Source organism: Geosmithia morbida, assembly GCF_012550715.1.
Source record: "Geosmithia morbida isolate 1262 chromosome Unknown scaffold_0, whole genome shotgun sequence".
NCBI lineage: Eukaryota > Fungi > Ascomycota > Sordariomycetes > Hypocreales > Bionectriaceae > Geosmithia > Geosmithia morbida.
The window spans coordinates 1,759,072-1,779,459 of record NW_023336187.1 but is presented as its reverse complement, the minus strand read 5'-3'; the positions used below and the strand labels follow the sequence as shown (position 1 = coordinate 1,779,459).

Sequence of the window (20,388 nt, the reverse complement as noted above, 5' to 3'; positions counted from 1 at the left end):
GCGGAGATCGAGACAGTGAGATTTTGGGAGAAGCGGGCCGCGTGGGACACGTGGAGCGGTGAGTTTGGGTTAACTCATACTCAGCATTCATATTTATCGGAGCGTATCCATACAACACTCCCAGAGGCCGCGTATTATACTACTCTGCAGAGCGAGAGACAGAGACAGAGACAGAGACAGATGGGCAGAATGAGAGGAAAGAAACGAAACATGACGACGAAAGAGATCCCGACAGCAACAGCAGAGGAATTCTCGCCCCAATCTGGAACCAATGCGCCGACGCTAGAGATTTCGTAGAGACACGAGGAAGAAAGCTGACTGGTCTGCCCCTGGCAGACTTCGGTACGTTCCCTGTTCCCCAAGATTGCACTCTCGGGGTACAGAGTAGTGCCACGGATACTACTCGTACTCGTACTAACGGAGTATTGTTATATGTACTCTCACCACGCTGTTTTGGTGAGCGAGGTACGGAGTGCGAGTAATCTGTAATCTGTATTCTGTACAAATGGCGAGGACAAAACTAAAAGGGCTGCGGGCCGTATGGACTAGTACAGTAGTAGTAATAACGATATTATTACCTTTGGTGGGTTCTCTGCTCATGTATAATGTTATACGAGTATGTATTATTTAGTGCTTGTTTCGCACCGCAGTCGATGGTTCATCGTATCTTTACGGAGTACAAGTAATAAATAGTATCTGTATCTGTACGCGTAGTGGTGGTGTCGTCTACGTGAGGGACCCAGGGACAAAAAGAATCTGCCTCTGACAATCGGTGCTCTCGTAAACATACATCGAACTGCCGGTGGAACAGGTGTTTGTATGAAAATATGACGGACCCCTTTGTTTGATTGACGGCATACTCGTGATATTACAACGAGTATCTACAGGAGCAGGTAGAGTGGCAACTAACCGTGCTTCTCACTAATTCGAGTGGTACCCCTAGCATCTGCCGTATGTAACGTCTGGTATTGGCAGTTTGAGGCAATGGAAATGCTCATCCTTATTGTATGATGACAACGTACTCAAGTCGCTGTTGTATTGTAATCTGTACTCGTACTCACACCATATCGCCGGTCAACTCTCAACTCTTCCAACCCCCCCCTGTCTGGCGCAGGATCCAACCAGCCATGCACGTTGCAGACCAACCAAACCCCCTACCTCTGCTCCAACTTGTACTTCTAATATGTAGGTACCGCCGAACTGATAATACGACTGTTTTGTAGCAATAATAATAATATCGCACCTGTCAACCGTGGCGCATAACACCAGCAACAGCAGCAGTAGCAGCCCGAGCACCATACGAGTACCGCTGAAGCCAAGCCGTTGCTCTTTCCTTAGCAGCGTTTTCCTGCCCAGCTTCCTGCCTTGTAACTCGTAATTTCCCATCGCTCCTGCTCCTGCCCTCGTAATCATTCAATCCTCACCTCTCCCCCCCGCTCCTTCCCTCTTCCTCGTCACCACACACACGCACAATTTGCTGTTGTGCCCGAAGTCTTGCTTCTTTGGTCATTTTCTCTTCTTCGGTGTTGTGCTCCATCGCAAGGTACGAGGGGAACCAGTCTCTTTTTTCTTCTTCTCTCTTCTCGTCACTCGTTCCTCTCGTCTTTCTTTTCAACCGAGTCTGGCTCTTGGCGGCTGCGATTTCTCCAATATTAGGTAGGGCCGCCTTCCAACGAACCACGACAGCGACCAGAACCCTCAGGGGATAGAGGCCTAAACGCCAACGCACGACAACTCACACTCGCTTCGACCCAGCTGTCACATTTTCTACTCCTACCTTCCTTTCCACCGACATTTCTCTCCTTCTACTCTTTCCCTTCTCGATATTCGCTTTCTGCCTTTCTCTTCCTTCTCCCCCCCCTTGGCAACCGACTTCAAGCAAAGGCATCTCGAGAAAGAGGAGGAACAACCAAATACAACCTAAGACAAGAAAAATCAAAGGCAAGGGACTCGAAAAGGAACCCGGTTTTCATCCCTACGCACCGCAGTGACCACATACATCCTGTGTGTCTCTGTTTCTTCCTTTCTTTTTTCAGCTTCGCCTCGTTCTTTCAAATCTGCCGTATGTCCCCCGTACGCGCACGCCGATAACACGACTCAGACGCTTCTTTGCCTCCTCGAGATCCCGATACCGCGTCTGCCTTAACATCGCCTCTTTCCCGAAAAGAAAAGAAGAAGGGGCTACGCTTGTTCGATTTGTCGTCACCGATTCGTGCAGATAATGACGGCTCGTCTTTTTTCCTAACCAAAAGGAGATCTTGCCGATACCATCTCGCTCGGACTGGCGTCATTTTAATTCCTCAATTCTTCTTCTCTCACCTAGTCTCTGTGTTTCCATCCTCACTTCTACACGGTTTCAAGGATGCATCGGGGCTCTGCACCCAACCATGGCCCTATAGCCATGCGAGGTGCCCTCGTTGCCCTCCTCTCTGTTGCCCCGACGCTCATTGCCGCTCAGTCCGACTGCATCTCACTCAAGGGCTCGTCGACTTGCCCGGCCTTTGAATCGGCTTCCATCTCCAAGGATGAGAGCCTCATCCAGTCTTTGTGAGTCTGACCCTGGAATCTGGGACGCCCCGTCGTCTTGTACTGAGTCATGCTAACTCTGACATTTTCAAAAAAAAAAAAGCCCTTTTCTCGACTACGTGACAGACACATCGTCATTTGACAGTCAATTCCTGACCTACGTCCAGACTACGTATGTTCGCTCAAAGTACGAGAATGTCTTTGGCTGTGACGACGTCGACCTCAAGTCGGCAGACTACTATGCCCGGTATACCATGTCTGTCCTGTGTAACTCCATGGTGCAGAAGTCGGCCGATGCCTGTGACCTATCCTCGAGCGAGTCTATCCCTCTCTGCGCCGACTCGTGTGCCGAATTCGCCCAGAGTGCCTCCTATGTCACCTCGGACACCGACCTCTGCACCAACCCTGTCGACGATCTCACCAGCCTGATCCGAGCCGACTTCGTCACCTGCAGTCTCCCTGGAAAGTCCCTGTCCGGAAACTCGTGCATCGACGCTTCTGAGAACGAGTCTCAGAACTGTGGCTTCGCCAACAGCACCCTTGGTTTCTGCTGGTACTGCTCCGAGGGCGGAATCAACTCGACCGACACCTGCTGCTACAACGGAAACGCCGAGGACCGTTGCAAGGGCGTCAAGCTCCCCACTATCACCTCGACTATCGACTTCGAAACTCCCACCTCGACTGCTGAGCCGACCTCTTCATCGTCCCCCGACGACGACGACGACGGCGGGTTGAGCGGTGGTGCTATTGCCGGCATCGTCATCGGTGCCATCGTCGGTGCCGCCATCATCGCCCTTGCCCTCTTCTTCTGCATCCGCAGGATGAAGAAGCGTCCTGGCAGCCAACAGAGCAGCATCTTCAACCAGCCTTCGCCCTCGCGTGGCGCACCCTCTGTGACTGCTGCCACCGCTCCTAGCATGACCCAAGCACGGCCCGACGCTCCCCAGGGATACGAGGTCCTTCCCGGCGGACGCATCGCCCGCATGTCGGCTCTCGAGGGCCACTCTGACAGGTCGTCCCAGCACCGTGGAAAGTCGGCAACGGCTGCTGGCGTTGCTGCCGGTGCAGCCGCGGGCTACGCGGGTAGCCGCCGAAAGGGTAGCCACACACAGTCGTCATCGTCCGAGTATGGCGAGAGTCCGCATTCAGACATGCGCACCGCCCTGCGCCCGCCCTTGAGTGCACAGAGGAGGAATGGCTCGCTGTCGAGCAACAGTATCTTGGCCGCATCGGCACCGCACTCGCCCACCAGCGCCGAGGGCTTCTCGTCGCCCCAGGGCGTCAGCAGTCAGCAGTCGGAGCAGCTGCCATTCTTCAAGGATTACTACTCCCAGGACGACATTCATCCTGGGGACCGAGTTGCCGTCTTGTGGGCATACCAGCCGCGAGCCGCAGACGAGTTCGCACTCGACCGCGGCGACATGCTCAAGGTGGTTGGCATCTGGGATGACGGTTGGGCAACGGGTATTCTCGTCGACGAGCGTGCCGAGGACTGGGAGGCCCGCCACAACCCCCAGAGGGATAGCGGTGTCTCCCATGCCTCTGGTCGTCGCGGCAGCTCTCCCCCAGGCTCGGGAGAGATAAAGGCCTTCCCCCTGGTCTGCGTCTGCCTGCCTGACCACTGGCGCAAGACAATTGAGGGCGACGGTTCGACAGAGTCGGGGTCCAACGGCGCTGCCCCCCAAACATGATGATGATGCCTACTTGCAACTGTTTTTGAGAGCGTTGGGGTTTTTTTTGAGGCCTCTTCAAAGCAACTGCCTTTAGCATATTCGTATATTCCCTCCATTTCCTCTTTCGGGCGTTCAGGTGTCGTCAGCCATTCTTCATTTTTGTCACTTCTTACACTCCCTTATACTATATTTTACTTGATGTCTCTCACTCCTTGCCCTCCACTGCTTGGGGAAGAAGAAGCCATATCTGGAACCCTCGGTATTCCGCTCCGCCGCTGCGGACATCCATCTCGTTTCGGCCGACACGCTTGATGCTATTTCTAACGACAATTTCATTTTCCGACTTGAAATTCTTTATATCCGTCCTCTCAGACCACAATCTAGACAGGCGGAGCGAAGTTCCTTTTAATGCCCCGTAACTTCCACTGCCTTCAACTCCCTTCTCTCTCTCCCTCTTTCAACATTTTGACACATATTTTTCATATTTTTTTTCTTCATTCCGTATACCCGGCAAATGTTTTGCCATTGAAGCTGTCAAGGTGCAGGCGGAGGAGACGGAGGTTTAGGTGTAGGATGGAAGAAGGAGGGGGGGGGGAGGGAGGGCCGAGAAGGGAAAGGTGATGGAAAGCGATGTCCGTGGCTGGAGGTGGAGGAGTTGGAACACATGTTCATGTCGGACTTTTTGCTTCTATCTTGTGAGATTATCTCTTCTTTTATTGGAGGTTATTTTCTCGTCATACACGACAACATACAACAAAACCATTCATACAGTGTATATAAAGGCTCAGGGTGGGGGACAGAAGAGAGAGTAATATTGGTTTCCCTGATGATTCATATTTCATTGGACTAGATAGGATTATTCTACATTTGTCGTCCCCATCTTGACGAAAATGTTTCCCTCGTAATAGTAATCCACGACTAGACAGAGTGACTGCCCCGCAGGTGGGGGTTAGTGGGGTTCAAGTTTCTGTGGTCGGTGTTCACCTCGTTCACTGAACACCAACAACGCGCTCTCAACCTGTCGGCTTCGTCTGGTGTATGTTGAAGCCGGCCGCCTCCGTAATACAGACTTGGCATCCAGCCTTTAACTTTGAGAGACGGTTGAGACTGGGAGGAACAACCTGCAAAGGCCCGCCATGTCAGACCGACAGGTCAAGGCCGACGCCGAGGCCTTGGTACCTCAATTCAAGCTCGACCGTGTTCTCAATCAGGGTGAGTCTTGCCTGTCGCTTTCCCATCCTTGACACATTGCTCATGCCCAAACTCCCCGAGCAAGCAAACGACTACAAAGAAGGGAAAGCAAGTCCACATACCAGGGAGCTTGGAAAGCCGAAGAATTGGGGAGAACACATCAAGGACGGCAGAAGGGAAGGAGGAGGAGGAATGAGAGAAGGAAGGAGAGCTGACCAAAGTACGGTATGCAGACCAAGCTGGCCGCCGCACAAGCATCCTAGGCACGATCAACTCGAAGCAGGCGCTCCTCGTCCTGGAGCGTGCGCCGTTCCCCTCCTCCGCGGCCCATCTAGCCTCCATCCCGGTATCGCTCGCCCGGCTGCGCAACCTCGGCGCCAACGACGTGTACAACTGGTATATGGCAAGGACGGGCACCGCGGAAGGACAAGGAAAGGCGCAAGGAGGACAGGACGATGAATCAGAAGAAGACGATGGAAGCTTCTTTGCTGATCTCAAGATCAACCTCATCTACCCCTGCACGGAGACGCACATCAAAAAGTACAGCAAGCAGGGCGTGCGCTTCGTGACGGAGACGCCAGAGATCTACGCCGAGCAGATAAGGCCGTACATCCAGGCCAAGAGGGAGCAGGGGCGGCTGAACTGGGTCTTCAACATACTAGACGGCAAGACTGAGGTCGAAGACGTCATCTACCGGACGCAGCCTTGGGGGGTTGAGCCAGCGCCAGCGTCGGCCTCGGAGGGATCGGAGGGGTTTCTGCTCCTGCCGGACCTCAACTGGGACCGCAGCACCATGGACGCTCTGCACCTGCTCGCTCTGGTGGAGCGGAGGGATCTGTGGTCGCTGCGCGACCTGCGCAAGAAGCACGTCGGCTGGCTACGCAGGATGAGGAGGCGCCTCGTCGACGCCACTGTGGCCACGTACCCGTGCCTAGAGGCTGACCAGCTCAAGCTGTACCTGCACTACCAGCCCACTTACTACCACCTGCACGTGCACATCGTACACGTCGCGCTCGAGGCGGGCGCCACGCAGGCCACTGGTAAGGCTGTCGGACTCGACAGCATCATCGAGACCCTCGAGGTCATGGGCGGAGACGGCGAGGCAGGCATGGACCGTCTCGCCATGAGCTATACTATCGGTGAGGCGAGTGAGTTGTGGGAAAAGGTGTATGAACCTCTCAAGAGGTCTCAACAATGAGATTTCTTCTTCTACCACTCATTCTTCTTCTCCATATATATATATATATATATATATATATATATCCACATATATACACACACGTTTCTCTGCAAGTTTGTCGATTTCTTCCATGGGGGGGGGGGTAGGGGTATATTCTGCTCTTTCCAATCCGTCTGCTTTGCCTAACAGGTCTATCTCTTTCATGAATGGTACAGCTTCTCGATGGCGATGATGAGGTCGTTGACGCCAGAACCGTGCGGGCAGTCGGACCACTCGCCGCCGTCGCGGATACAGTAGATTTCATTGTCGAGACGGACGGTGCAGCTCTTTGTCACGTTGGCCTGGCGGATATTGTGTTAGTTACTTTTCCTTCTTCTCCTCCCTTCCCTGTACGCAAGGGTTTGTACAGGGGTGAAGACGGCATATTACCTCGGCAGTCCTCCGGACGCTGGCACGGAGAAGGTCGATACCGTGGGCACCGTCGTCCTTGGTGGCGCACTCGTTGATGGCGTCAAAGTCTACGGCGTGCTCAAGGGCGCAGTCCTCGATCAGGCTGCGATCGGGGATGGATGTGTAGTCTCGGGTGAGGCACATGACGAAGCCGAGGTAGATCTTTGGGTCGGGGTAGAGCTCGAGGGCGCACAGTTCGATGATGTTGCCCAGGCATTCGGGGGGACCGTGCAGGCAGTCGACGCCATCGTGGGAGGTGGTCCTTGCGGGGACAGGGACCGTCAATACGCAGGGGTGAGGGAGGGAGAGAGAGAGGGGTTTCGGACTCGGGATGGATACTCACTTTCCAATGTAGGACAGGGTAAAGTCAACCTCGTCGGATACGCGCTGCATGACGGGTAGGATGAGCTCGCGCAGGGCGTCCTAGATTATTGCCCTCTCTGTTAGTCGCAAAGCGACTGCTGTGTGTCGTTGCCGTGTGGTACTTACCCTCGTGTCAGGGCACTTGCTGATGATGTGCGCCTCGAGGGGGACTCGGTGCTCGGCGGGCGAGACGACGTCGAGATTTTGTTGTTGTTGGTGGTGGTGGAGGTGGTCTGACGAGGAGAGGTCGGAGGTGGTGGTGGTGACGTGGATGGACACGCTGCGGTGGAACGTCGTCAGGTACAGCAAGGTCATGACGACGAGGAGGGCGACGGCGACGAGGGAGTGGCCGCGGCGTAGAGCACGACGACGTTGTGTCATCGTACCGGGGTGACGCTGCTGGTGCTGGTGCTGGTGTCGGTGCTGGTCGAGAGGGGCGCTGTTCTTTTCCATCATGTGCGACGGTTGTGTTTTGGTGTGAAGTGAAGCGTGATGCGAAGAGCGAGGGGATGATGTGTCTGTCGGTCCGTCGCGGCGTTGGTTGTGTGAGGCGGTTCCAGGTAAGAGAGAATAGATTTAGATGGACATCACAGAGAAGAGAGAGAGAGAGTGAGTGAGGGAGAGTGAGACAGTGAGACAGTGAGAGAGCAAGGCGTGATCATCGGACGTCTGGGGTATTGAACCGTTTATTAATACCAAAGTTTCATGGTTCCGGGTCGAGCCGGAATATACACGGAGTTCGGGGGAATAGGATGATGGCAGCTGGTCAGGCAAACGTCCGTACGATGATTCTGATTTGTTGGCTTGACTTGACGATGATGATAAATGGAGCTGACGAGGAGCAGATGCCAGTCGATGGTGGTACCAATCCCGTGAATGATTGGAACATCTGATGAAGCTACAACGCCAATCTTCTGCTGGCATTTCTCTGGGCGTACGACGTAACATTCAGCGGTGATGAGCCGTGTAGCCTAGCAGCTAGCTAGGTGCTTATAGTGGTTCCAGGGGGGGGAGGGGAGGGGGAACATCACTGCTGTCCCACCATGTGCTGTCGTGGGATGGGAGGGCTCTAGCTACGCGGGCAGCTGCACCGGGCACTACAGATTACAGATTACAGACACGATTACGCAGTAGACTTCGGCGGACTTTGGTGGACATTGGCGCGCTGATCACTGTAAGATGGTACGAGTACAGTGATATATAATACCAATTAGCCGTCCCCTCCCCGGTAATTCATGTCCCTCACAATAAGAAAATGACCGCATCAGATTATATGAATATTATACAGTTGGTAGAATGCCGTACTGCGACTTTGCGTATGAGTATACCGCCCCGAGAGTACAGATTACTAACTACAGATCACTGTAGCAGTAGTAATAAACGACTATCATATACGCCTAGTACCACATCTTTTGATGCTGTATAGTCAGGTCAGAAGTGAGATATATATATATATATATGATCACTTCTATTACGCAAAGTACGGACTATGCTAGTTTCAAGTACATGGCCATGAGGATCAGAAACTGTTCATAACTGTCTCTTAACCAAGTGCCTGCTGTAATGTATTATATATCAGCCAACTCAGTCCAGACACGTTTGCCGTGAATCGCATTCACTCACTCCCCTCCTTTTCTGCCTCATGCCTTCATTCTACCTCGCCCAGTCCTTTCATACATTTACTTCCTATACCCTCCCACAGTCTCTCCGTCCCTCTTTTAGAGCCTCAGCTTACCATATCATCTCTTGCGTAGAGTAATGTCCCTAGTTGGTAGCGTCCTTCACTAATAATAACTTCAGCCGCGCCCCTCTCTTTCAGCCCCTCTCCGCGCGTGCGCGCGCGCACACACACACACACACACACACACACACACACACACACACACACACACACCCACTCACTCGCTCACTCACCCGCACGCTCACACTCACACCCACACTCACGCATACTCCCTCTATCTATCATCGCCAGAGGGGGTACAAGGGAAGAGAAGACGAAGGAGAAGAAGGAGAAGAAAGAGGAACGGACAAGGAGGGGGAGATAGAGGGAAAAGGAAACAACGGCCGACATACTCGTAGACGACATCGTGATGGATCCCACCACCACCACCATCCCAGAGCCCCTCGCTCACTTCCTCGAACCATTCCGCGTCAACCTAGACATGATTCACGACTTGTCCTCTCGCTTCCTGACCACATTCGCTCATCTCTCAGCCGAATCTACCAATCAGTTTCTGCCCACGCCCATCTCCGATGCCATTCTGCGACCTGTTGGCAGGAGAGGTAGCGGTTGGTGAGTCTCAGCCCCCCCCCCACCAAGCTCCTACTACACGTACCTAGGCTAACAGCATCATCTCTTAGCTACCTCTCCATGGACATGTACGACTCATCCCCTCTCCCTCTCCCCCTTCTTCTCTCCCTCTCTCTCGTTGCCTGACTGCTGACAGTTTATATATAAAGTGGCGGCTCCAATCTGCGCGTGGGCTTCGTCGAAGTCGTCGGCAGGCATGAAACCGGTGACGGTACAGCTGCAGATCGCATCAAGCGTCACCTGGAAGAATCGTGGTCCATAGATGACCGTCTGAAGAACGACAACGCAGACAGCCTCTTCGAGTGGATAGGCAGCTGCGTAGCCCGCGTCGTCGACAGGGGATGCTCCGTTCTCGACCTGGCCCGGGACCGACCGCTCCCCCTCGGCGTGACCTTTAGCTTCCCCATGGAGCAGACGTCCCTGGCCGAGGCGAGGCTCATGTCCATGGGTAAGGGCTTCGCCGTCTCGGCCAACCTCGATCTGGGATCGCGACTCCTAGCCGGCTACGACGTCGCCAGGAGGGCACGGCAGTCCTCCACGCCGACGGCGACGGCGGCAGCGAGGCCGCTACCGCCGCTGCGCGTGGCCGCTATAGCCAACGACTCCGTCTCCACCCTCGTATCCTTTATAGTACGGTATGACGACGAGTCGGGGTGCGAGTCCGAGACTGCCGTCTCTGCTGCTGCTGATGTCGAGGAGGAGGAAAAGAAGTATCACGGGCGTCGAGGCCGCCTAAGCCGTCGCCGCCGCCGTCGCGCCTGCATGGGTCTCATCCTTGGAACGGGGTGCAACGCCACCATCCCGCTGCCCATGTCCCGCCTGCACCCTTCCAAGCGCCCGCCGAGCGTGAGCGTGCTGCCCGGCTCGGCCGTCTCGTCCGATGTGCGCGTCACCGTCAACACGGAGTGGAGCATCAACGGGACGGCCCCGCCCCTGCGCGCCATGGGCCTCGTCAGCCGCTGGGACCGCGAGCTCGACTCGGCCAACGAGGCCCCCGGTTTCCAGCCCCTCGAGTACATGACGGCAGGGCGGTACCTGGGCGAGCTGGGCCGCATCATGCTGGTCGACTACCTCACCTCCGTCATGGGGGTCGACCCGGCCGCCCTGCCGCCCGGCCTGCTCCGGAGGCACTCCATGACGACCACCTTCCTCAGCCACTTCAGACCCCTGCGCCGTCCGGCCGCTCATCTCCTGGCGTCCCTGGAGGCCGAGTTCCCCGCTGCCACCGCCGCCGCCGCCGCCGCCGTCGGGCCCGGACTGTTCGCGTTCGCGTGGACCGAGGACATGGCCGTCGCGCTCTACCACATCGCCAAGGCCATCGAGGTGCGCGCCGCCGGCATCGTCGCCGCCGCCACCGTCGCTCTGCTCATCCTGGGCGGCGAGCTGTCGCCCGATGCGTCCGACGCGCCGGACGTCTTCGACGACCTCGGCGTCGGCTATACGGGTGGCTGCATAGTCCACTTCCAGGATTACCTCGTCGACTGTCAGGCATTCATCGACGGGCTCGTGGCCAGACGTCTCGGTCCCGACCCGGCACAAAGGGTCGTCCTCTCTCCCTGTCATGATGGTGGCATCACGGGTGCTGGCATCCTTGTTGCTGCTGCTTCCGAGAGCGAAGATGCCCACGTGTGATTGTATTCCATCTCCTTTTATTTTCAAATACAACATTTTCTAGAATATAAGCCATCCATTTTGTTTTCGGACATCTCTTGTTATACATGTATCCCCCCAACGGAAAAAGCGAGCATGGGAAACAAATAAATTGGTCCATTTGTTTTTTTTTCTTCTTCTCCTCTTCCGAAATAAATAATCATAACACCTAAGAAACAGTAGGAGAGGAAAACCCCATCTTGTAAAAGTTCTTTGTATACAATCGAAACAAGTGTACAGTGAAGAGAGAAGAAGAGTGATTAGTGAAACCCATTCATGTCCCCCGCCCGCAACGAGTCGAGCTCCTCCCTCGCCCGGCGATACTCGTCCTGCGCCTGCCTCTCTCGTGTGGTCACGGCCGACACCTCGTCTCTGAGGGCGCCCAGTCGTCTCTGGATCGCCACGTCCTCTGACACGGCCAGTGCTTGGAAGCCGGCCAGGGCATCGCGTGCCTTGCACAGCGCGTCGTCTGCCTCGATCATCTTGCTCCGCAGCATCTTCTGCCGCTTCTGATACCCGCCTAGGTGGAGGGCTAGCTTCTTCTCCAGCTTGGCTCCTTGCTCGGCCGACGTCATGATGGAATCTTGGACGGACTGTGAGGTGGGTAGGGGTCAGTTCCTGTTCTTCTTGTTTTTCTTTCACTTTTCTTCTTCTTCTGGAAAGGGATACAGGAGAGAAGGATATTCAGAAACTTTACCTCAAAGGCTGCCTTGGCGACAATCTTTTGTTGCTCTTCATCATCCGTGTAACATCCGAGTCCTAGGAGCGTGGCACTACCGGCGCGCTTCTCAAACATGACCTGGATATCTTCCAAGGGGGGTATGGGCCTCGTCTCGGAGAGGATCATGAGACGGGCGTTGGCGAGCGAGTGGTCGTCGATGGTGGGCAGCTTGCCGCCCTGACTGCCCTTGACCTGCATGCCCGGGACGGGGTAGAGGGCGGCGTCCTGGGCCATGAGCGCGACGGCCTCCTTGGCGATGAGGGCCGACGCCGGGTCGCGGATGGCATTGGCGTGCTCCGTCAGGGCCGTGATGTCCACCACTGATGGGCGAGGCAGTTCGCGCTGCATCACCTGCGTGCGCCGCCGGCGCTCTAGGGCCTCCTCGGCCTCGCGCCGCTCGCGCAGCCGCCTGTCTCGTTCTGCGGCGTCCTCCTCCGTCAGCTCCCGAGACCCTGTAGCCGCTTCGTCCTGCTCGTCTGGCACCTCAAACTCCCACTCTGTGTCCTTGGGCTTGGGCAGCGACGCCAGTCCCGACCGCAGCTGGCCCTTGATGCCCTTCTCGCGCATGCGGATGTCGCGCGGGGTGGCCGCTGCGTTGAACGAGCCGTCGTCATCGTTGAGGGCGTAGGCATCGCGCGGAGTCCGTAGGGGGGTCTGTCCCGGTCGTCCCGGGGTGGCCCCTACTCCGCCGTTGACACCCTGTCGCAGAGGTGTCGCCATCGGGTTCGGCGTCGAGATTTCGTGCCTGCGCGGCGTCGCTCCCTCGAAGCCCGTCGAGCCCTGGCCCTGGTGTAGCGGCGTGTTCTCCCCGCCGAGCAGGGCAGACTGTGTGTCGTTGAGCGCACGGATGTTGCGGATCTCGTTGGTGACGAAGTCGTCCTGCGGCGCGGCCCTGGGAGTGCGGATCGGGGCGCTGGAGTTGAGCGTCGAATACGAATTGACCAGACCCCGTGTTGCGTCGTTGTCGCTGGCGTTTGCCATGGTGTTGGCCGCCTCGCCCATCTTGCCCATCTTGATGATCTCGTCAAGCTCACCCTCGCCGACTTGGGGCGTGGGCAGATTCAGGGGACGACGCTTGCCAACGTGCTCGGCCTCGCGGAGCTTCTGCATCTGACCGGCCTTGATGGCGGCCTTTTGTGAGTCGGACAGTCCGTCCTTTTCGTTCTTGCGTCGCTTCCGGTCGCCGTCCTCGTCCCCGTCGCCCTTGCGCTTGCTGACGAGCTGCTGCTTGGCCGGGTCGTGCATTTTGCGCTGCCGCTCGTTGAGGACAACCTCCTCGGATGTGTCGTGAAAGCCGGGCATGGGCGCCCTCTCAAAGGGGATGTCGGCATTGTAGTCCATCTCGCCCTTCTTGCGGTTGGTAACCTTGATGTTGATGCCGGACGCCTTGAGCTCCCTCCTCTTCTGGAGGTTGGCCAGGCGGCGGGACTCCTCCTGCTGGCGCTCGCGGGCCTTGCGCTTCGCCTTCTTTCCCTGCGTGTTGGCCAGGCGGGCGCGGGCCTCGCTCAGCATCTCCTTCTCATCCTCGTCGAGGTCGATGGTGTCGGGGCGGGCAGGCTTCGTCTCGGGGTCGGGGTCGAGTTCTCCGGGGCGCAGTCGGCGCACGTCGTCGGCGCTGGGGGCCTGCGTCTCCCCTCCTTCGGGACCGGCCAGCCCCAGGTCAGAGGACTCACGGGCCTCGGCCTCGTCGAGCAGCCTCTGGTAGCGCTCGAGGCACTGGTTGGCGGTGCGGCCGATGATGGGGGCGATCGTGCGCCACTGGGTGGGCATAATCTTGGCGAGGTGCAGAAGCTTCTCATCCTCCTCCTTGCTCCATTCAATCTTCTTTATGCCGGGGTCTAGCCACTCGCTCCACCGGGCCTTGCACTGCTTGGGCGTCTTGCGCGCCAGCAGCGACGAGACGCGTGCCCACTGGTTGAGGCCATACTTGGACACGGAGGCCTTGAGGATCTCGTCCTCAATGTTGGTCCACACTCCTCCCTTGACGACCGGCATGGTGGCGGCTGCGTGGGTTTGATGAGACGAATATTGGGGTATCGAGGAGGACGGGTTGGTGTTGACGACGCGACCTGCAGCTTCAGAAAAATGATGATGGCGTCTCAAGGCTGTTTGTTAGGAGGCCAAGGGTGCAAGTTTTGCTGAGTCAGGCTTGCTAGAGTGCTGTGTTGTGATTGGCTACCCACTTACGGTACGCCAAAAGACAAGAACCTGCTCGTACGCTCCTTCTTTAGTAGTTATTAGTAGTACTCCGTCCTTTGTAACTTAGCAGACTACAAGATCTGTACCGGTGTACAGATTGCAGATGTACGGATTACCACTAATGTTGTGAAGGGAATCTGTCTATCCGTACTCCGTATCAGTGACCCGTCCATCTATGACTTGAGTCTCAGAACCACCAGAATGCATCAGCGTCGCTCTTGTCACTCGGTGATCGGAGTTCGGACTCTACTATGACCCGTCCCACTCTAAACGTGATTGTGTGCGACATGGAGGGACTATTACATAAGTACTTCCAGCATGACAGACAATAAGCGTGACGTGATGACACCCCTCACGATTGCCAGCAATATATATTACATGTACATGGACCATCGGTAGTAGCAATGAAGCAGAAGCATGCAAGGCCACGACACGCTAAGAATGACGAGATATATCGTATGACACCCAATGAGGCCTTTGGTTGCTATCGCTTGTTAGATAATAGATTCCTGTTGCCAGCTAGTTGTACTGGGGGGGGGGGGGGGGCTACCTGGACTGCACTATTAGATCACAGACTGCCTCACGGCGGCCCTGAAGCCTCTGAGTCTTCAAAGCAGGCCAGTGGGTCAGCGCAGCCAGCACAGCCAGCGCAGCCAGCGCGCAACCCAACGAGCGATGCAATGCGGCCAATTCATGCGACTTGCGAAGCGGATGATGACCTGGACCTTGCATGTAATGATATTACAGTAGTGTGTCCGAGAATACGTGTACGAGTACATATACGTCCGGAGATAGGAAAACTCCCACTATTATTATCTGCGGAAACCAAAACGGAAGGACATTTTGACTTTGATTGATAATACAATCTATTGCCATACCAGCCCTGATAGATAAATAATAGATAATACCTGCTACATTCGACCATGTCCTTTACGCTTTGCACTCCACCCAAACCCTCTTCTTCTCCTCCGTCGTGTCTCCGACTCCGCTCCGCATGCACATACCCAGTTTGACTGAGGGAGAGACATGGAGCACGGCAAAAGACGCTGCATCACGACATTGACAACCCTTCCCTTGCCCGGGATATAGCTATCGCAACCAACCTCGGATTCGAACCGGACCACAGCGCCGCGATAGAAGCGGTAACCCGACGAGACGCGAATCATTCGCCGTATCATATATCTAACCCCCCCCCCCCCCCCCCCCCTTCCCCCCGTCTCGCAATGGCCACTGCCAACGGGCGAGATGGCAGGGATGCGCGGGATCAAGCCGCCGAGGAGACCACGGCCCTTCTGAACCCCCGCGACGGCGAAGAGCAAGATGCTGTCAACAGTGACGGGGACATGAACGGTGCAGACGACTACACGTGGGATGGATACAAGGATTATGAGGGTCTTTCTCGGTGGCGCACGCCATCAGTAAGTTGCGACACCCATCAAGCAAGAGAAGAGGAAGTAGGAGCGGTTCGACCAACGATCTATCTAACGCTCGGACGCATCGCAGGTCTTCTGGCTTCTGGGGCCATTCATCGTCTTCACGCTGGCCTTTGGAGGTGTCATGGTGCCCAAGCTCAATCTGTAAGGGAAAACATTGATGACTGCTACCACTATACCTCGCATCACCTGCCGTCGCTCTAACACGGACTCTCAAGGATCGTCACCCTGGTCTGCAAGCAGTACCTTTCCGACAGACACAGCGCGGACCCAAGCCAGCCGTTTGTGCCGGTGTTCGTGGGCGGGGACAACCCGCAGTGCAACATCCCCGAGGTGCAGAGCCGGGTGTCGACCTTCAACCTGGTGGCCGCCTTCACGTCGGGCCTGCTGAGCTCGCTGGTGGTGCCGCGGCTGGGCCGGCTATCGGACCGGTACGGGCGCACCAAGCTGATGGCGTTCGCCTCTGTGGGCGGCGTGCTGAGCGAGATCCTGACGGTGGTGGTGGCCAACTTCCCCGACGCCCTCGACTACCGATGGCTGCTCCTGGGCAGCTTCTTTGACGGCGCGACGGGCTCCTTCATCGGCGGCAGCCTGCTGACGCAGTCGTACACGACCGACTGCACCCCGCCGTCGAAGCGCGCCGTCTACATCGGCTACACGCACGCGTGCCTGGCGACAGGCCTGGCCCTTGGCCCCCTGCTGGCGGCCTACTTCATCAAGTGGACAGGCAGCCTGCTGTCCATCTTCTACGTCGTCGTGGCATGCCACCTGCTGTACATCCTGACCCTGGCCTTTGTCGTGCCCGAGTCGCTGGTGGCCAAGAAGCGCGAGGCCGCGCGGAGGCGCCACGCCAAGGACCAGCGCGACAAGGACCGGCATATGGGCACCTGGCTCGCGCGCGTCCAAAAGGTCAACCCGCTCGAGCCCCTGGCCATACTGTGGCCCACGGGCCCGGGGACCAGCTCCCGCCTGCGCATCAACCTCGTCAGCCTCACCGTCGTCGACACCATCCTCGTCGGCGTCGGCATCGCCTCGGGACCCATCATCATCCTCTACAGCGAGTACATGTTCGACTGGGGCAACCTCGAGAGCTCCCAGTTCGTCTCCACCTTCGCCTTCCTCCGCGCCTTCATCCTGCTCGGCCTCTTCCCTCTCATCAACCACCTGGCCAGGACGCTGCCTGCCAAGCGCCGCGCCGCGGCCGCCGACGTCCCCGTCGCCAGCCTCCTCAGGGAGAAGAACTCGGGCGCCGACCCCGTCGACATCTGGGTCCTCCGCTTCGCCCTGTCCACCGAGGTCATCGGCGCCGTCGGCTTCATGCTCGCCCGCACCGGGCGCGCCTTCTTCATCAGCGGCCTCATCACCGCCCTCAGCGGCCTGGGCAGCGCCACCATCCAGGCCACCGTCACCAAGCATGTACCCCAGCGCCTCGTCGGCCAGGTCCTCGGCGCCATCGGTATGCTGCACGCTCTCACCAGGGTCATCGGCCCTGTCATATTCAATGGCATCTACGCTGCTACCGTCGGCATCCTGCCTCAGGCATTCTTCTTCATTCTCGTTGGCATCTTCCTCGTCGCCTTCCTCATCACCTTGACTCTTAGACCTGGAGGTTAGCATACCCCTATCCTTTTTGTTATCTCCTGTGAATTATGCTGACAATCAGATCGTGCAGTTGTCTGGGAACAGACCGGTGATGAAGATGAGACGGAACCGCTCAACCCGAGCGAAGATGCTCGCACAGACAGACTTCGCAATGCTGTGGCTATTGATGAGGACCAGGGCATGATCATCTAATCATTTTCTTGTTCTTTTTTTTTAAAAAAAAATTCCTTTTACTCTGCTGCCTTTTTTTTTTTGCTTCTTCTTTTTTTCCCCCTTATACGAGTAAAACCCCGGTCCTCTATACGAAAGGACGTTTGAGAGCAAATGTTGGGGGATGACATATTATAGCACTATCTTTACGATTTGGTCAATATCCGGCAGATGGATTTATCTTAAACAATAGAATCAACTTCACTCTGTCTTCTGAGTAGCTTTGTTCTTCTCACTCGGTGAGGGCTTGGGCAATTCTAGCGAGTTTTCCAGAAAATGCCGTAGGGAGAAGTCCACCAGGTTCTGCGATAGAACCAAATCAAGAAGGCTACTTGTAGCTTCAGCGGCGAGGCCCCAGGTCGGTAGTAGGATCATGGTACCAAAATACTGCATAGTGATAACTATCAAGTATTATTCATACGGAGTAGAGACTTTAATAAAGCAGCACCTTGGAGTTCTTGGCTGACGCGCGATTTTTGTGGGGCCCCCCCCCCCGATGGCCCAACCTCGTCCGGCTTGACTGGACTCTTTTCCATCTCGCGTGCCGACTTTGGGCGTGAATTCATAGCCACTGGCCGTCAGAAAAAGGACGCACAAGAAGAGGACTGGTAAATCATCGATATCTCTCTCCAGATAGAAGAGGCCAAAGCCATCCATACCATGCTAGTGACACCCACTATAGCAACCGTCCGTCAGCTCAGCAACAGGCGTGTCGTCGCTCCGAAAGCAGCAGCAGCAGCAGCAGCCATGTCTACCGGTATTACGACCAGAATCGGGGGTGGACCCGTACACTTTGGCAACTTTGATGTGACCAAGCAGGTAGGTTTCCAACCCCCCTACTTCCTCAGGACGAGGGTGTCGTCGTAACTAGGCATCGTTCCATGCTGGGCCCAACTGACTCGATCGTCTCGCACCACCATCTACCGTGCCAGGTCTTTCTCAAGACGGAGCACTCATTCGCCCTGGTGAATCTCAAGCCCCTGATAGCCGGGCACGTCCTCGTGTGTCCGGTGCGGCGACGGCTGAGGCTGACGGACCTGACACCCGCCGAGACGGCCGATCTCTTCTCGACGGTGCAGGTAGCCCAGAGACTGCTGGCACGCGAGTACCTTGCAAAGGGTGCGGCCCAAGGGACAAGGAGCGGAGCAAGTGGTGATGGTGTGGACGAGGCAGAGGCCCTTATGGCTGGGAGCTTCACGGTGGCGGTGCAGGACGGTCCCGAAGCCGGACAGACTGTGCCTCACGTGCACGTTCACGTCATCCCGAGGACGAGGGGGGATCTACCGCGACCGGACGACATCTACGTCTCCCTGGCGGGGGAGAAGGGCAATGTGGGCGGCGCGCTGTGGGACAGGGAACGTCCCGCGCCGGGAGGGGGTATGCCTAGGGTCGAGGATGAGGATAGGAAGGCCAGGACGGCCGAGGATATGGAAAGTGAGGCGGAGAGGTACAAGGTTGTGCTGGGGGAGATGGGTATTGACTAGGGTGGTGGTCCCTTGTGTTTCCCGGCTTTCTCTCTCTCTCTCTCTTTTTTTTTGTTTCCCTTCATGGTGGCACATAGATAGATAATAATCCGGACGTGTAGTGAAGAGAGAGGATGACGTGCTGAGGCTAGTATTATAGAGTTGGATTTCATCCTGAGATAAGAACACGAGTCGAGGGCGTCAGGATTAACGATGCAGAGTACACGAAGCGCGTAGAAAGTAGAACAGTAGTATATATTGAACGGCAGAGTCGAAAAGAAAAAGAGACACCCCGCTTAGTTTGTCGGCTGGGCATGCACGTCCTACATAGAAGGTACGGGCATTGTCTAGATCATGATGATGGGTGTTTCTTATGGAGAAGGAGGAGGGAGGAGGAAGGGGGGGGGGAGGATCTGGAGGGGAAAATAAGCTGGGGTGTGTGTATGGGGATGGAGGGTGTGTGTCGAACAGATAATAGATAAAGACGTTGGACAGAGCATTTGCTCCATACACATACGACTACGTCCAATAATTATACTGTATTACTGTATCGCAATGAGCAGGAAAAGAGGGTGTATGATTATCGAGTAGAGTATTAGCTCTTCACATGTATGCGGGAGCTAGTGCAGACCCCTTGCTAGCGTTGTGAGAACGTACAATACTCGATACATGCATGTGGGTAGACAGACTGTTACCCACATGCAATTTTTTTTTCTCTCTTCTTCTTTCTACTTCATCTTCCTAGTGTCCGCTGCTCCGTGGACCACCGGTGGGGGGGACGTGCGTGATCAACGTACATTGCAGTTACGGGGAGGGCTCCTACGTATATTCGGGTCATCGGACGACTGGGTCCAAGTCGGGACGTCGCCGTGATTCTAGGTGATTCCGTGGCATGGTGAAAGCGAACTGATCAACCGACAAAGAAAAAGAGAAGGGAAGTGGAAAGAAGAGAAGAGAAGAGTGACGGTGTGGGAATTCCTCGCGACTGTTGATGATGTACGGAGTAACGTGTGAAATCTTACGAGTTTATCAAAGAGTGGCTGCGGCAGTCGTGTGTCTTCTAAAGCGTGTATATGTATGTATGTATGTATATATATGTGTGTGTGTGTGTGTGTGTGTGTGTGTGTGTGTGTGTGTGATATATATATATATATGTGTGTGTGTGTGTGTGTGTGTGTGTGTGTGTGTGTGTGTGGTGAGGAGAGGGCGGGGAAGAGGTCAAGGCCAAGGGCTAGAGAGACAGCAAGACAGCATGGGAAAAGCCGGGAGCCAAGTATTGACAGCAATCATCCTACGAGTACGGAGTAAGCGCTTCTACTTCTATTACCCGTCATTGAAACCCGTAAAAGCGACAAAAGTACTAGGGTTGCTTTGCCTAGACTTTGGTGAGGGGGCTGAGCAAACTGGGAAGTGCAA

General features: G+C 55.9%; 7 protein-coding genes across 7 annotated transcripts; 5 read left to right on the top strand and 2 right to left on the bottom strand.

The window, feature by feature from the left end:
* Nucleotides 1–2,401: 2,401 nt before the first annotated feature.
* Nucleotides 2,402–4,217, top strand: GMORB2_0539 (SH3 domain-containing protein; the record flags this gene model as incomplete). The annotated part of the gene is made up of 2 exons (XM_035462524.1): nt 2,402–2,547; nt 2,630–4,217. 2 exons carry the CDS (start codon nt 2,402–2,404, stop codon nt 4,215–4,217), a joined length of 1,734 nt encoding a protein of 577 aa, XP_035325454.1.
* A 1,118-nt stretch (nt 4,218–5,335) lies between these two features.
* On the top strand, nt 5,336–6,588 carry GMORB2_0538 (m7GpppX diphosphatase; the record flags this gene model as incomplete). Its single annotated transcript, XM_035462523.1, has 2 exons — nt 5,336–5,411; nt 5,624–6,588. 2 exons carry the CDS (start codon nt 5,336–5,338, stop codon nt 6,586–6,588), a joined length of 1,041 nt encoding a protein of 346 aa, XP_035325453.1.
* A 182-nt stretch (nt 6,589–6,770) lies between these two features.
* GMORB2_0537 (Gamma interferon inducible lysosomal thiol reductase (GILT)) lies at nt 6,771–7,836 on the bottom strand (the record flags this gene model as incomplete). The annotated part of the gene is made up of 4 exons (XM_035462522.1): nt 6,771–6,911; nt 7,000–7,282; nt 7,364–7,443; nt 7,510–7,836. 4 exons carry the CDS (start codon nt 7,834–7,836, stop codon nt 6,771–6,773), a joined length of 831 nt encoding a protein of 276 aa, XP_035325452.1.
* A 1,305-nt stretch (nt 7,837–9,141) lies between these two features.
* GMORB2_0536 (Hexokinase) lies at nt 9,142–11,326 on the top strand (the record flags this gene model as incomplete). The annotated part of the gene is made up of 4 exons (XM_035462521.1): nt 9,142–9,154; nt 9,544–9,676; nt 9,745–9,762; nt 9,844–11,326. The coding sequence occupies 4 exons, from the start codon at nt 9,142–9,144 to the stop codon at nt 11,324–11,326; spliced, it is 1,647 nt and encodes a 548-aa protein (XP_035325451.1).
* Nucleotides 11,327–11,604: 278 nt separating this feature from the next.
* Nucleotides 11,605–14,060, bottom strand: GMORB2_0535 (pre-mRNA-splicing factor CDC5/CEF1; the record flags this gene model as incomplete). Its single annotated transcript, XM_035462520.1, has 2 exons — nt 11,605–11,937; nt 12,042–14,060. 2 exons carry the CDS (start codon nt 14,058–14,060, stop codon nt 11,605–11,607), a joined length of 2,352 nt encoding a protein of 783 aa, XP_035325450.1.
* Nucleotides 14,061–15,487: 1,427 nt separating this feature from the next.
* Nucleotides 15,488–17,491, top strand: GMORB2_0534 (uncharacterized protein; the record flags this gene model as incomplete). The annotated part of the gene is made up of 4 exons (XM_035462519.1): nt 15,488–15,682; nt 15,768–15,841; nt 15,916–17,306; nt 17,361–17,491. The coding sequence occupies 4 exons, from the start codon at nt 15,488–15,490 to the stop codon at nt 17,489–17,491; spliced, it is 1,791 nt and encodes a 596-aa protein (XP_035325449.1).
* A 765-nt stretch (nt 17,492–18,256) lies between these two features.
* GMORB2_0533 (bis(5'-adenosyl)-triphosphatase) lies at nt 18,257–18,993 on the top strand (the record flags this gene model as incomplete). The annotated part of the gene is made up of 2 exons (XM_035462518.1): nt 18,257–18,328; nt 18,358–18,993. The coding sequence occupies 2 exons, from the start codon at nt 18,257–18,259 to the stop codon at nt 18,991–18,993; spliced, it is 708 nt and encodes a 235-aa protein (XP_035325448.1).
* Between the last annotated feature and the right edge of the window lie 1,395 nt (nt 18,994–20,388).